The sequence below is a fragment of the Eupeodes corollae genome, chromosome 1 (assembly GCF_945859685.1).
Source record: "Eupeodes corollae chromosome 1, idEupCoro1.1, whole genome shotgun sequence".
Taxonomy (NCBI): domain Eukaryota; kingdom Metazoa; phylum Arthropoda; class Insecta; order Diptera; family Syrphidae; genus Eupeodes; species Eupeodes corollae.
In genome coordinates this window covers 15,371,192-15,387,135 of record NC_079147.1, presented here as the reverse complement: position 1 = coordinate 15,387,135, position 15,944 = coordinate 15,371,192, and the positions used below count along the sequence as shown (strand labels likewise).

The 15,944-nt window shown below is 33.3% G+C and overlaps 3 protein-coding genes across 3 annotated transcripts; 1 reads left to right on the top strand and 2 right to left on the bottom strand.

Annotated features, from left to right (window-relative positions):
- The first annotated feature begins 3,400 nt into the window (after positions 1–3,400).
- Positions 3,401–3,991, top strand: LOC129938503 (signal peptidase complex subunit 1). The gene is made up of 3 exons (XM_056046115.1): positions 3,401–3,547; positions 3,616–3,762; positions 3,821–3,991. Exons 1-3 carry the CDS (start codon positions 3,524–3,526, stop codon positions 3,926–3,928), a joined length of 279 nt encoding a protein of 92 aa, XP_055902090.1. The 5' UTR covers positions 3,401–3,523; the 3' UTR covers positions 3,929–3,991.
- On the bottom strand, positions 3,974–5,118 carry LOC129938502 (tRNA-uridine aminocarboxypropyltransferase 1). The gene has a single exon (XM_056046113.1). It carries the CDS (start codon positions 4,985–4,987, stop codon positions 4,022–4,024), a length of 966 nt encoding a protein of 321 aa, XP_055902088.1. The 5' UTR covers positions 4,988–5,118; the 3' UTR covers positions 3,974–4,021.
- Positions 5,119–8,946: 3,828 nt separating this feature from the next.
- Positions 8,947–14,527, bottom strand: LOC129942318 (uncharacterized). The gene is made up of 2 exons (XM_056051190.1): positions 13,792–14,527; positions 8,947–9,611 (listed from the first exon to the last, which is right to left on the bottom strand). Exons 1-2 carry the CDS (start codon positions 14,118–14,120, stop codon positions 9,182–9,184), a joined length of 759 nt encoding a protein of 252 aa, XP_055907165.1. The 5' UTR covers positions 14,121–14,527; the 3' UTR covers positions 8,947–9,181.
- Between the last annotated feature and the right edge of the window lie 1,417 nt (positions 14,528–15,944).

Below are 15,944 nucleotides of genomic sequence, written 5' to 3'. Positions count from 1 at the left end.
TTCATGGTTTATCTCACCGAACAGTGGAATAAATCTTAACATCGCTTTGAAGAAAGTAAGATTAATTCACTATTTGAAAGGCATTTGATAGAGTTTGGCATCAAGCTCTCTTATCGAATATATTGATGAATTTCTTCTTTGCTGGGTTAGAAATTACCTTTAGGACCTTATAATTATTGAAGTAGTATTGGACGGGTTCAAATCTGGTAGCCACAACATAAACGCTGGTGTGCTCCATGGCTCCGTTTTGTCTCCAACTCGTTCCTTATATTCTTTTGAAACTTCTAACCCACTACATTGTTTCGCTTATCTTCATCTTTGTTCTTCGGATGTGGACTACCAACGGCAGCGTATGATAAGTTCATTAAATTCTGATCATGACAGAATTGTTCAATGGGGATTCAAAAAACGTGTAGAATTTAATGCTCCGAAAACGCAATGCTGTCTACTGTCACAGAAGCGTAACCCTCCTCCAATGCCACTATCCATGAGGGGTTCTTGAATCGAGGAGTATGTGCATCACAAACTACTTGTTGTGGAGTGATCAAATATTTGACATCGCCAAAAATGCTGCTAAGTGTATCATTTTTGATAGATCTTTTAGATGCCAGTCATTTTTAAGTGGTATACGCTGGTGCGCATAAGATTATATCATCTATGGATGATGGGAGTTGAAATAAGGAAACATTTCTAGTATTTGATTGGCCAGCTGCCAAAAAATTCTCTTTCAATTAAGGATACTCAAGTCAAGTCGCTTTATGTCAGAATGAAAGAAAATAATAATAATACAGTCTTATTTAAAAACGCTGTATAGAGCCTACATATAGATTATGTAATCTCTATAATGCCTCTAAACGCAAAAATGCTATTTATAAAACTTATGCAAGGTTGCATAGTCCCATAATAAGCTAAACGCGTTTTGAGGTTGAATAGAGCCTGCATAAGGAAATTATTGTTGTTATTATTTCGTAAATGTCATTTTGATTTCTCTCCATTATTTAAATTCAAAAGAAAACAATAATGCCTTTCCAATTTAGCTCATTTATTAACGATTTTAATAATTTAAATCGCGTTTTACCAACTCCGAGAAGTCGGAAAGTTTATAAAAAAAGGTTCAACCCAATGAGCCTAAGAAATGAAGAATTTAAAAAAATATATAGATTTTCAAAAAGGAATATAATAAAAATAATTGAAATTATCCGTTCGGATCTCAGCAGCGATAATAGAGGAGGCCACATACCCATAGATATCCAAGTAATGGCTGCAATAAGATATTGGGGACGGAACGAGGTAAGTTTGTACTAAATGTTCACACCAATTCGAAATCCTAACCTTTTATGATTTGTTTATAGATTCAAGACGATGGAGCAGACACCCATGGATTTAGCCAACCTACGCTTTGCCAAATTTGCAAGCGAGTGGCAAGAGCATTAGCTACCAAAAGACCTTTGTTAATTAAAATGCCAACTTCTTTTTCGGACCAGATATGAACTATAAACAAGTTCTCTCAAATACGGGAGTTTCCAAAGGTGGTTGGGGCCATTGACTGTACTCATATAAGGATCCCAAAAGTAGGTGGCCCATCAGGGCAGTACTATATTAACAGAAAAGGGTACTACTCGCTGAATACGCAAGTAGTGTGCGACGCATCCCTTAAAATTAATGACATTGTTTGCCGCTGGAGAGGGAGCACTCATGACTCACGAATTTTTAGGGAAAGCAGAATCAAACAACGATTTGATGATGGGGAGTTCAATGGTCATTTGCTTGGGGATGGTACTAATATCCTCTTTACCCCCGTTTTGAATCCTCGAACGGATTCTGAAATAAGATACAATATAGCTCATATAGCTACTCGTAACACGGTCTATAATTTATTTATTTTGTGTACACTTCTAATTCCGTTTAATGTTTTGTGAAAAGAGAATTTGAAAATCCTGAGGAGTGTCTTGTATACAATTATGTTTTTTGTAGTTTTTTGCAAGACTGACTAAAGGTTTGCATCCTACGAACTAACCATTAGACCACGGGTACTACAGAGTTTTCCGATAAGAGTTCTTAATTTGAATAGCCCACTTTTTGGTCAGTTGTCAGTTTTTGACACTTGAGAAGTACAACTATAACATTATTAACAATGGCTGCGTTCAATCTGAGACAGATAGGGTATCCGGATACCTTTTTGTTAAAGTTTTACGTGTAAAATAACAGCTATTCAAAAACAGCTGATATGTCAAAAAAGGAATCCAAAGGTATCCAAGAATGTCTGGCTTATTTAGGTATCTGACAGAACAGCTGATTCAACAAATGCTTAAATTTAAAGAAACTTAAAAATTGATTTCAGATTTTTGTATTTGTTGGTAAACAAAAAGATACAAAAAGTTAGTTGAAGATGTATTTTAGGACGTTCTGTACATAATAGACGATAAAGAAGCTATTTGCCTCCGAATTTTAGAGGGTAATTATTAACTATATCTAGGTATTGTCACTTCATAATAGTCGTCATTTCTGTTGTATACGTGTGTAAATCGTTTAAAACCGGAGATTTCGCATGTAAATTATTAAACGTATAGAATTCCAACTAAGCTAAGAGGAAATTAAACATAGATTACAGATTAGGGTTATCTCGTATATATTAAATTATTACGTACCTATCAATTCATCATCGTCTGAAAAATCAGTTGAATTATCTATTAAATGTTTTATCTTACAATAATTTTGACTTCGAAGCTTAAAGTTGTTTTTTTTTGACAGCTATCTCATTACAACTCTCCAACTCGTTCAACAAAGTATCTAAAAATCAATTATTCAGGATACCCTATTGATGCTTATTACTTACTTACTTAAGTTGGCGCTATAGCCCGGGCGGACCTGGGCCTCAACGAACATTTTTCTCCAGCTGTCTCCAGTTTCGCACACCAAATTGGTTGAGGTCCTCTCCCATCTGGGTGTGCCACCTGAGTCGCAGTCTTCCTCTACTGCGCCGTCCCTCGGGATTGGATTCGAAGACCTTCCGAGGTGTTGATTATGCTTATTATGAACATAGAAAATTCAAATAGTTTGATGCGTAACTTAGCAATTTCATTTCATCTATTTCTCTAAATTACTTATGGTTCAACCGGGATCGAATAAAATACATAACTGACCTTTACCCATCTAGAACTTCATATAAGAAATAAGACGTTTCAACATAATTTGTATTGTCAGGCTACATGTCTGCTTTTAGTTATTAGAAATGTCACACAAAAAAAACCTCTGAAAGTGCCACCGTGCGTAGTCTATATCATTTTAATAGATGGATATAACCAAATCAGTGGCCTAAAGTCTCTTCGTGTGAAATAGATACTACTATTAATCTTGTGTTTCCAGCCTTACAGAATTCTATTCCAATTTTCATCTTGGCTGTCAACCATCGCTTTCTGTCAAACATAACTTTTCTAGCTGACGTGTTGACGCCGAAATAATTCTCAAATAAATTTTGAATACGTTGGAAAAGTGTGTTAAAAACAAAAACTAAAAAAACAATATGTTCGACATTCAAACACACATGGTGCGATAGTTTAAAAATGGAATAAACCGCTAAAGTTTTCATTAAAATATTCAAATTTTTCCCCACAGGACTTTGATGGTCAGCACAAAGCTGAAAAGTACTCTCGCTTCATCATAACACTCTTCGGCATCGTTGGCTTGATTTGGGGTGCTATCATTCAACAATTTTCACAGACTGTGTACATCTTGGGCGCAGGATTCTTGCTCGCTGCACTTGTAAGTTCTTAAACCAATTGCAAAAAAAGAAATTACAATAAAACTTGTTTGAATTTAGCTCACCGTTCCACCATGGCCCATCTATAGACGTCGTCCATTGAACTGGCAAAAACCACGTCCAGAAGTCACAACCAACGGCGAAGAATCAAAGAAAAAGAAGAAATAGTTTTAAGATTTGTAGGCATTCCGAAAAAAATAAAAAAAATCTTCCTCTGAGAAACGAAAATAACGAAAACTTTTTATTATTCTTTATGATTTCCTATATCGGTCTCTTGTAGGATTTCAGCTCATTGTGGTCATAGTACTTGTGGATTAAGTCGTACATGTTCGAGAAGAAATACAACAAGTTATCGTAGTGCCCGTTGTAGGGCCCCGTGGGGCTCATATCCTCCACATCATGATCAATCACACTCGTGATCTGGAAGCAATCGTCACAGATCTCCAGATTCTCAAATCCTCTATAGTTTTTGTTCAAACCCCAGGCATTCATGTGGACTTCAAGCATAAACTGATGGGCTGCTTCAATTGTGGCGAGGTACCACCGTGGGCTGCCTTTTTGATGACGCCAAAACTGCGAGCAACGATTTTGCAACACCACCGGCTTCAAACTACACACCCGTTTGTCCTTGTAAATGCTTCGACTTTGATTCCAGGTGCTGTCGATGAGAACTGCTCTCTTCACTGGGAGATTGTCGAAAGTATACTGATGATCTTCCTCCTTGCTGCCGCTTTCGGCATCTGTTAGAACCTCGGGCACCCTCTTCCTCAGAAGAGTGCCCATATTCCACCCGTAGGGAAGTCCAAAGTTGTCGTCGGTCTTTAACCTTACATTCTTGTCGAACAGCTGACCAACCGTCACACTTTCGGCTCCAGGGAATATAAGTACAACACCTTCCTCCTTCGAGTAATCAGGTATATCGGGGTATGTGAAGATCCGGCAGCTATCCGAGGCCAGAACCGCAGCGTGGATAGCAGTGCTCTTGCCATCTATTTCTTTCTTATGTTTTATGATATCTATTTTAACAGGAAGCGTGACTTTGGGCAGGACTGTGCCAAGTTCTCCCACGGGGACGTAACAGGTGTAGCAGAAGAATTTGCGGGAACGATAGCATTGGGGACAGGGATAGCGGCCGTCGATGGTGTCTAGGATTGAATTGTCGTCGATTTTCATGCCAACGAATGGATGCTTTCTGGGCGCCAGCACCATTTCGAGGGCATGACTCATGCGCTGGTTTGGATGCACGGTGACTTTGTTTTATTTAAAATTGTTAAAGAAAAATGTAACAAATTTACTGTGGAATAATACAAATGTTGATATTCCAACTTTTGGTTAACAGTAGTTCAGTTTGATATATTCGCCTGACAGTTGGATGATATGACATTTAGCAAAACATTGGGCGTGTTCAACGGGAATCTTATGTCATTTTCTAGTTTGAAGTAGGGCACTATGGGGTAAGTGCGATCACTACAATGTTGACTGCTGTATTGCTAGAATTTTCCATAATGCAGAAATTAATAACTTCTGCGTTTTGGTCTTTTCTCTCTATCTGACAGCAGCATTTTTATATATAGCATCTTTTTTTGCGTATGGCGTAACAAGTTAGGCACTATCTTTTAAAAGTCTATCCAATTACTCGTATATGATGATGACATTGACATAACCCAAACAATTTAGCGTGATGTCAACTTGGCTTTTGCGAGTTTTGAGGCAGATGGTGCAAAAATGGGTTCAGTGGTTAATAAGGTCAAAACAAAGTGCATGCTACCATTAAGAAAGGACTTACAACACCCACGTCACCATCGATAGACGTAACTCTTGCTAACCGCTGTTTCTTTGGGCTAAGAAAGCAATTGAGTAGTGAAGTCCTCTGTCGAAAGACCAAAGTGTCGCTATATAACACCCTTATCATCCCCGTCCTGCTAAACAGTGCAGAAGCATTGACTATGACAAAAGCGGATGAAAGCACCTTGGGTCGTTTTGAGAGAAAAGTTCTTCGTAAGATCTATGGTCCGTATGCTTAGAAGGTGAGTGGAGTATATGATGGAATCCCGAGCTGTAGGGGCTGTACAGTGACGTAGACTTAGCCAAAGGGATAAAAGTCCAACGGCTTAGCTGGCTGGGTCATGTGGAGCGCAAGAAAACTAATCATCTGTTAAGAACACTTTTATACAACAACAAAATCTATGGATTAAATCAATTAAGATAACTTACAAAAAGGAAGTATGGAATATTATACTATTATATAGGTCAAGATCGCTTAGGGTAAGTGATTTTTTCGATATATTAAATGAATGGGTTCCAAGAAATATAGACAGCAGTAGAGAACACACAATAATAGCTGGAGATTTTAATATTGACTTTAGTAATATTAATAATTATGAAATCAGTTATGTTAATAATTTTCTTTACAATATTGGACTTAAACAGTTAATAAATGAACCAACGCGAATAACACCTACTTCAAGTACTTTGATTGATTATGTTCTTAGTGATTTTACCCTTAATGCTGATGCTAGAGTTAACAGAGATTGTAAAATTTCAGATCATGAATCTATACATTTAAAAATTTTTACAAAACAATCCATTAAATTTGAACCTAAACAAATTAAGTATATTAAGTATGAAAAAAACTGTTTTATTAATGAATATACTAAATATATAACTGAAAATGAGTGTTCTAGCGAAGATCTAAATGTTTGCGCGAACTTATTTGAAGGTGCAATAAAACAAAGTCTGTCGGTTTTAACCAGAAGTTATACTTTGAATGAAAAATGTGCAGAGTGGTTTAATAATGAATTAATTAACCTAAAACATAATAAAGTTATTTTATATAACAAAGCTTTGTATACAAATTTACCAAATGATTGGAACAATTATAAAATTGCTAGAAATTATTATAAAACTCAGTGTAAAAAAACAAAAAATGAGTATATAGAAGCGAAAATAAGTGAAAAAGCAGGTGATCAGAAAGGTCTCTGGAAATCTTTGAAGAGGTATATTCTTAAAGAAGAAAAAAGTGTCGTTAATGACCTAGAGATAAATGGTGTTCAAATAAAAACTGATATTGATAAAGCCAACTCGTTGAACCAATATTTTATTGATAGTATAGTAAACATTAGCGAAAGTATTCCCAAACTAACTTATTCGGATGAAATCCCAATCTATGAAGACATATTCCAGTTTAATCAAATCAATTTAAATGATCTTATAGAAGCAGTGAAACAAATGAATAAGAAAAATGATTGCTCAGGTTTGAACTGCAAGATTGTATTAGATTGCAGTGATGTGATTCTTCCATCACTGCTTAAAATAATAAATTTGTCTTTATACCATGGAGAGTTCCCAGAGAGTTGGAAGAATGCTGATATCATTCCTGTTGAAAAAGTCAAAAATGCTAAAACAGCTGAAGAATGGAGACCAATAAATATGCTACCGACCTACGAAAAGGTATTGGAACACATAGTTTGCGTCCAACTTACAAATTTTATTGAAAATAATAAACTTTTATGTGAAGAGCAATCAGGATTTAGGCGTGGTCATTCGTGTGAAACCTCCATATGCTGGATCATTAATGAGTGGAAAAAGGAAAAGGAAAAAGGTAACACTGTTCTGGCTGTTTTCTTGGACCTCAAACGTGCGTTTGAAACCATTGATAGGGAGATACTTTTGAGAAAATTATACAAATATGGTATTCGTGGAAATGAGATGAAGTGGTTTAAAAGTTATTTAACTGACAGAACTCAAAATGTTAAGATTGATGATATTACCTCCAGTACCCAAAAAGTGTCTATTGGTGTACCCCAGGGAGCGGAACTTGGAGTTTTATTATTTTTGTTGTATATTAATGATTTTGGAAGATGTTTAACACGTTCAAAAGTATGTTTATTTGCCGACGATACTCTTATTTATATCTGTGGTCGCAACTTAGAGTTCTGTGAGGAGAATATGCAGCTTGATATGAATGGTGCGAACAATTGGTTGTGCAAGAACAAATTAAAAATAAATATCAACAAAACCAAGTGCATGTGTATAAATAGCTTAGAATCAAATGTAACCCTTTCCTTAAATGGCGAAACAATTGAAAGAGTAAGCACAGTCAAATATTTAGGAGTGTTCATTGACAGTAAACTTAAATTTGATTTTCATTTAAATAAACTTTGTAACAAAATTTCAAAAAAAATAGGTTTCTTGACCAGAATAAGAAAAAATATTTCTCAAAATTGTGCTTTGACAGTTTACAATACTATTGTATTTCCTCATTTCAATTACTGTTCATCGATAATATATATGAGTAGTGTTGGAAATCAAAATAAACTTCAAATTTTGCAAAATAAAGCAATGAGAGTAATTTTAAAATGTGATAGAATGACGCCAATTAATCAAATGTTGCTATCTCTGAAATGGCTAAATGTTGATCAACGTCTTAAATTCAATACGCTTATCATGATTTTTAAAATCAAACATAATATATATCCAGTATATTTACAGAGAAATGTGGAGTACATAACCAACAGTAGATACTTGTTGAGAAATCTTGGTGACTTCCGACTTCCGCTGTACAGAAGAGCTCAGACCCAAAACAACTTACTATATAAAGGTCTTCAACTTTTCAATATGCTTCCTAGTAATGTGAAAATAATATCTATATTGAATGTATTTAAATCAAAAATTACCTATCTTCTTTATAATAACTTAATTTAAAGACTGAATTGTAAATTAGAATTAAGAGTTTTTTTTTTTAAACTAATAAATAAATTACAATTACAATTACAATTAATGCTTCGGCGTAGAAAGTCTTCGAATCCACTCTCACAGTGAGCTAAACGGAGAAGTTTCTGCGGTGAGACCCTGGTTCACGCAGGACTGTAGGTCCACCTTAAGTAAGTAAGTATTGATTTCATTTCAATAAGTCGGAAGTAGTTGAGCGTATGAACAAAATTATTGAGGTAACTATTTTAGCAAATTTAACAAAAATACTATGCGGCCACAAGATTATAAGAGACTCTTTAAATAGTGTTAAGAACACCAAAAGGAAGGTATTTAAAAACTACTGCAACGGTAGTTTGTACTTCTTTGCAGTAAGCTTAATTTTGTTTAACATTCGGACATAATATCTAAAAATCCAGATAATTTTTCAAAAAATGGATTTAGAAATAAGTTGTTTGAATTAAAACAAAAATAAGTAAAATTGAAATATAAAAATGGCAAATCGTTGTTCGTTTATTGCGATCGATAAATTGCTTAAAATATAATCGTTTAGATCGTAAACTTATTTTTATTAAAAACATGGTGTATATGTTAAAATGTATGTTTTTGTTAAATGTATATGTTTTTTTTTACATGCTTTACATTATGGGTGGAATAAAATTTCATAAGGTACTTAAAGTTTAAATTCCTTTTGACTTCTATGCATCTTCACTACATACGAGCTAATTTGTTTCTTCTTGATTGTACAATATTTATAATCGATATGCTCAACCATGCAAAAACTGCTAACCATGTGCCGATAAGTGAAAAATAGAGACAAGTCGCCGTGTGAATTTGTCCATATCTACGACGTTCATATCTGTCACTTGTGACAAGGAAATCCATAAAGTCAAAAACTGCTGCACATGAAAGACGGCCTTTTATCACTCCGACAATTCGTCCTACTCCTTGAATTTCTTTTAAAAGTGTAGCTCGATATTGTTCACAGGTTGTATTAAAGCCATCTGTGTAAATAGAGGCATGCACCAGGGTGTATAGGAACATGACACATGATATGACAGCTGCAGGTGTCCAATAGTAGGGTGATATACCGTTGTTTGTCATTTCCGATTCAGTTGTTACGACAATCATGTCTCCCGATCTGGAAAAGAAAAGCAAAGGGCTCTGAATTAAAACAAATAATTATGTGATGATAACATAAATTAAATGCATCCAAATCTTAAAAAATGTTAAAGCACTCTGTCCAGTTTATGAGAAAACTTCATGTTCATTTTCCAACTCCTCGAAAATGTACTGGTGGCTAATTGACCGAATGATCTGGATTGAGAACAATCGATTTGACAGTTAGTGTCATTTTGCGCAAAATATTGTGGATTACATTTCATTGAAGAATATTTTGTACATATTTCAATATCTTTCTTAATTCGAATACAATGTTTTCTTATTTCATCGAGTGATCATAACAATAATAAAAAGAACATAATATCAAGAAATTTTATTTGTGACTATAAGTAACCTCACGAAACCTAACGTCAAAGTTATAGAACTTTTAAATTAAAATAAAACTGCTAAAACACCGATATTAAGGCAAAATCTAAGTGAATAATATAAATATTTAACTAATCTAGAAAAATATACTCACAGCTTTTTCAAAAACCCATTTTCTAGCTTAAGCCTTAATTTTTTGTAATAAAAATAGCTTGATCTAAAATATAGTAGAAAACACTCCAAAAACATCAAGATTTTTTTCATAATAGTTCAAAAGGTTTGAGCAGTTCTTATTTTGAAGTTATATTAAGTTGTAGGGCGATTATGTCCAAGACAATCGAAAATATATAAAACACCGTCTGATCAATATTCGATATTTCTCGGTTTTTAAAAGAATATAGTCTGTTACTTTTTATTTCCAAGAGAGGTTACTTTTTTATTACTTAGGGCTTCAAGGACCTTTGAGCAAAGGGTGAACATATTTTTCAAATATCTGAATCACTAGGATATCAGTTAAGACACGGTTCTTATTCTTTTTTTAGTTGTCATTGTATAAATATAACTTTGCGTACGTATTAACAAGTGCGGTAGAGCTGTCAAATTCTTAGCTAAACATTTTTAAAAACTTTATAAGTATTGGTGCAAGAAAGTATTGCCAACAATTCCAGATCTGCAGATTTGTTCTTAAATCAAAAATAAATCAATTTATTTTGCCCTATGGAATGCAAACACAGGGTAAATTTGTGTTTGACAGATCTACATAGATCAAAAATAAATTAATTGAATTTACCCATGGAAAACCCTAATAGTTTTCGTTCACTAATGCCGAAATATTGATCAACTGCATTTCTTGTTGTTCCAGGGCTCATGGGTATAATACAATTATGTGGTTAAGCTAAAGCTGGTTAAGCTGATAAGCTGATACATATGAATAAAGGTCCCACCGGTTATAGGAATTTCCAATCAGCAAAATCAACAGTAAAATGTTTGTTTTACGTTTTTCAACACATCAAAGCCAATTCCTTGACGAAGTTCTAAGGCGCCAGGTATAGCCATCATTGAAATCGATCAGGACAAATTTGTGAATCGATATTTGAAGGTGTTTCCCTTTGATTAGAAATGAAAGCTCTATATTGATCGATCGGAAATCACACAAAGAATTTTTTTTTCAGAAAAAACTGTGATTGCATTTGTTTTTCTCTAAAAATGGATTTTTCTATTTTCCGGACGGAAATTCAGCTGATAATTTTCTGTTCAAAAGTGAAACTAATCGTTCCACTGATTTGTGTTGCAATTTCACACAATTCCAATGACAGATTTCTGTCAGTAAAAATTCTTCGGTGGATTTCAATCAGAAAATTGTTTTCAATGACAGACATGTTTAATGATAGCTATAAACGACCTGTCAACAAAATTTCAATGCTTGTTTTCAATGATGAAAACCAATGATAGCTATAACTGGCACCTAAAATAAAACAAATTGATCTAAAAATTTTCGGTTTATATATGGAAGAGCACGAAAAGTCGATAGTTAAATGGGTTTAAGTACTTATGTAAATTTCGCACATTATAAAACTGTCAGCGTCCACTAAATGTTTTATTATGTAGCTCCTATTTATGACTGAGAAATTGGCCATTAGAGTCTTACTTTTAGAAAAATATAAATTTAAAAATATGAATTCTAATGTCAAAGATGAGGAGCTTCGGGTTAGTTAATATCTTCAATTTAATGACGTACATAAATGTTGTAGTTTACAAAAACATGTATCAGTAAAGCATTTCAAGTTCCTACTGTTTTTATTTTTAGGGACAGCTATTATCCTAATCCTCATAAGCTAGATTTGTCCAGGATATGTTGTGTTTTTTTTTATTCACACAAAAAAGCTTACATTTCACCAAACTTGCTTTAGATTTTAGTTAAACCTATGAATATCTAGCTTTAGCTTCTTCAAAAAAAGTTAAAAGCAAGGTTCTTTATGTTGTTTTTGAGAAATGTCAAGACCTAAACTCCCATATCTATTGCTCTACCGTATTTCATCATGCTACAACCATTGGAAGAGCTCCAATTGATTACGATTCTAGAGAAGTAGGTGGATATAAGGCCCTGTTGTATGAAAAGTCACCTCAAAACCAGATGAAGTTGAAGTTTGTAGTGAGTTATACAATAGGTCCTCGAATATATAGAGTTTTTTTGGCGCGGTTAGATTTTGACGATCCGAGGCAGCCATTTTGAGTGAGTGTTCGTTAACGCAAACGTTGAGGCACCCATTATACGGTAGACGTAGTGACCCCAACAGTTGACTTTTCAACGTTTGGTGGCCAAATTTTAGACAACCGGTTAAGTAAACTATCAACCAACACCCGTAAATTCAAAGAACGCCAGACCGGCCGAGAACATCAGGGCGTTCAGCGAAAGTGTACAGCAGAACCCGAGGAAGTCTATTCCTTGCCGTGCACAAAAACTCGGCCTTTCACAGACTTCAACTTGGCGAATTTTGCGACGGAACTTGGGCCTACACCCATACAAGATCCAACTGACCCAGGAGCTTAATGTTAATGACCATAGACAACGCCGTTTGTTAGCTGACTTGGCTTCGAAACGTTTGAAAGAGGACCAACATTTTGGCTGAAAAATCATCGTGACGAGGAGCCTTTTTAGATGAATGGTTCGTACTTTTTTGAAAACGACGTAAGTGAGGCTGTCACCGTCAACAGCGAGCGGTACAAAAGGATGATAACTAATTTCTTTTGGCCCAAATTGGAACATATGGATCAAGACGACATGTGGTTCCAGCAGGACACCGCTAAGGCCACACAGCAAACGACACGACATCTACACACAAAATCTACCCGCCCTTAATTCAAAAAACCTTTATTACCATTATTACGGATAGGTTATCGAAATTTGTACGAGTCTCGAATGGATCTTATGTGATTTTGTTCTCAAATGTTGGTACGATTGATATTGCATTTGTGGCTAGATGGCTGTGTTCGTTGAGTAGTTGTGCATTTGGAATCATGTGTTTTCCATTGGGGAACAAATCAATCTGTCACTGTTGATATTATTTAGTCTTGTTAGTGAAAATGGACTTACTGAGCTTATTTTGCAAGAGAAAACAATAGAAAAGATAATTAAGTTTTGCTATATTTCCACCAAAGGTTTAATTTAAAGCTCGCTTAAACACCACATGTTAATGTAGTAGTCTACGAACAAACCACCTTCTTGAAGTTTTTATTTTATGTCAAATTAATTGTTAACACTTTGAAATCGACTATCATATTAAAAAGACGGGTTTTAGATTTTTTTGATAAATTATTCTGGAAAATATTCAATTGTATCAACTTTCAAATATAAAAACTGGACTACAGTGGATCGTTGCAAAACCATCACACAATTTACTGTTAAGAGATATTTTGTGTTTAATCATAGCCTTAAAAAACTTGTCTTGGTTGTTCTTGTGACAATATGGTTTTGAAAAATATTATTTTATTTAAACATCAGATATCAAAAATCTTAGTACAAATTCAAAATCAAAACCAACAAGGGAACAAATTTTTCCTTAATAAAGCATTGTTCGTTTTTATGGCAGAAAAACGAACTAAATTTTGCCGTCCAGAGTTATTTAAATATTTAAACATTTCGAGATCAAAAAATCTCAACATCTTGAATGAGCATCTGTCGATTAATCCATTTTATATGAAATGACTGAAACAGATATAATTTATGATATAGAGCCAATGAACAAACAATATAAAATGATTCATAATGATTTATGAATGAATTATTTAATTTTTTCTTTTATTTTTTTACGAAAACAAACAAAACAACATACCTCTGTCTGAGTGTCGTAACCCCCTGCTTCCTCTTCCCAGTGCCCATGCAAACTCGATAAACATGATAGATTCCCAATATAACAGCGAAAAACAGAGGCAAGATCAGTCCGTATGTTGCAAAGTGGCAATATGCAATGTGCCCGCCCTCGAATTCGTTATAAGTACTGCGTCCATTCAAAAAACATCCACAATTAGTTTCGGCACAAGCGTTGAGAACGTGTCGCCAATGTATCCATGCAACTCCCGAAGTAATGCAACACAGAAGCGACATAAAAATGATAACTGGGTAGAAGAACGCTAGCAACTTTTCAGCACTATACGTATCCATGATTCATATATGCGACTTCAAGATACTAACTAGATTAGATAACGATAATTCACCGATTTCGAAATTAAATTCACAACTTCAGAACTTTAGGAAATCTTTGTTTTGAATAAAAAACAATTAAAAGTACAAATTAAATTTGTTATTTTCACATAATTCTAAAACTCAATTAAGATTCGATTCACTCTTATATTGCTCAACCGACGCCCAATCTTTCAAAACCTGTAATGCTGTCTCGAAGCTGTGGGAAAACAACAACAAAGCACCAAACACACTATACCGAAGAGTTTATTATACTAAACGAGACAGACGAATTGAAATTGGAGAAACAACTATATCGTTGAATCCGAATACAAAGTTTCACTTTTTCCAGCCCTCACTTTTGTATCTTTTGGATGAATTTTTACCTGTCGAAAGTAAAAATAAAGAGGTTCAAGAATGAAGATACAAAACAACCTGTGAAAAAGTTGGCTTGTTTTCAGTTAGTAGGTATTTTCTTTGAGTATTATCTTCTGTTATGAAAACCGTGTTATAAATAAGAAACAAAACTATATTGAGAGTTAGTCAAGTGTTGCCAGTATGAATAATGAATGTTTTCACTTAAATGTTGTATTAATTGTTAGAATTTTCTAGTTATTTTAAACTTAAAAAGAGGCTAGGATGCGACCCAAACTGATAACTTCCCATCCTGTCTGTCGATTTGTAGTGCTATTTGTATTGGTTGGGTTAAAAAAGTTGTTAGTTGAATTATTCTTAAAAAATTTAAATTAACAACAATATTTTTCATATAAAGAAATAGTTTAGTTTGAAAATCTAGTTTTGTTATATAGATTTTTTGTCGAAAACAAATGTTTGCCAATTTAAGTAGCATTTCTTAAATTTTTACAAATTGAATGAATGAAAATAATTTCACCAAATTCAAGTACTATTTTTCATAGATTTAATTTTTTATGAAAACACGGACTGTTAGATTTTTATAAAAAACTAGTGAATATCGAAAACAATATTTTTTGTGAATTGAAAAAGTTTAAAGACAATATTTTTTAATTTCTAAAAGTTATTTTAGTCAAAAGTAAATTTTTACCAAGTCTTAGTATTGTTTTTTTAGTTTTTGTATTTTTTGTAAAAAATACTGTCAATTCGATTTTTCTCGAAATTTAACCGAATGTTGAAAACAATATTTCTTATAACATAAAGTAAGTTTGAATCCATAAAAAAGTTTTTGAGAAGATATTTAAGTCAAAATTCAATTTTTAACAACTTTGAGTAATGTTTTTCATAGGTTTTTATTTTTTATAAAAGAATGTCAATTTGATTTTTCTCGAAATTTTACCAGATGTTAAAAATATAATTTTTGTTGCACAAAATTGTTTTGAGATGAAATCATTTTTATTCGTAAAATTTTCTAGGTGAAAATTTGTTTTTATAAATAAAAAATACTGGAATTCATCATTTAGTTAGTCAGTAATATTAATGTTTTGTAAAATCGAAATTATAATGATTTATTTGTATATTTATGTATCTATGCACTTATTCTTTTATTTATTTGCTTATTTATTTATTTATTCATTAATTTATTTAAATTAGTATCAATTATAATAATTAGTTAACTTTTTTTGTTTGACCATTTTTTCTAAATATTATTCTTGTATTATTCAATTAAAAAATAACTATATACCAACTTGGCAGTCCCTTTAGATTGTAAGTTTATTATAATTCGATATATTATTATAAAATATATCGAAGGAAGATTTTTTATCATCGTTTTCCTGCAAAAGTTTTTTTTTGCTTAATTTAAATGTATTTACTAACTTTCATATCATTTTT

What these genes read in the sequence shown, in the direction of transcription:
- LOC129938502 (XM_056046113.1), bottom strand. Translation starts at nt 4,987, where the DNA reads ATGAGTCATGCCCTCGAAATGGTGCTGGCGCCCAGAAAGCATCCATTC.
- LOC129942318 (XM_056051190.1), bottom strand. Translation starts at nt 14,120, where the DNA reads ATGGATACGTATAGTGCTGAAAAGTTGCTAGCGTTCTTCTACCCAGTT. An exon ending in GTTACGACACTCAGACAGAG is followed by an intron (nt 9,612 to 13,791) that starts GTATGTTGTTTT and finishes TTTCTTTTCCAG; the next exon opens with ATCGGGAGACATGATTGTCG.
- LOC129938503 (XM_056046115.1), top strand. Translation starts at nt 3,524, where the DNA reads ATGTTCGACATTCAAACACACATG. An exon ending in TCGACATTCAAACACACATG is followed by an intron (nt 3,548 to 3,615) that starts GTGCGATAGTTT and finishes TTTTCCCCACAG; the next exon opens with GACTTTGATGGTCAGCACAA. An exon ending in GATTCTTGCTCGCTGCACTT is followed by an intron (nt 3,763 to 3,820) that starts GTAAGTTCTTAA and finishes GTTTGAATTTAG; the next exon opens with CTCACCGTTCCACCATGGCC.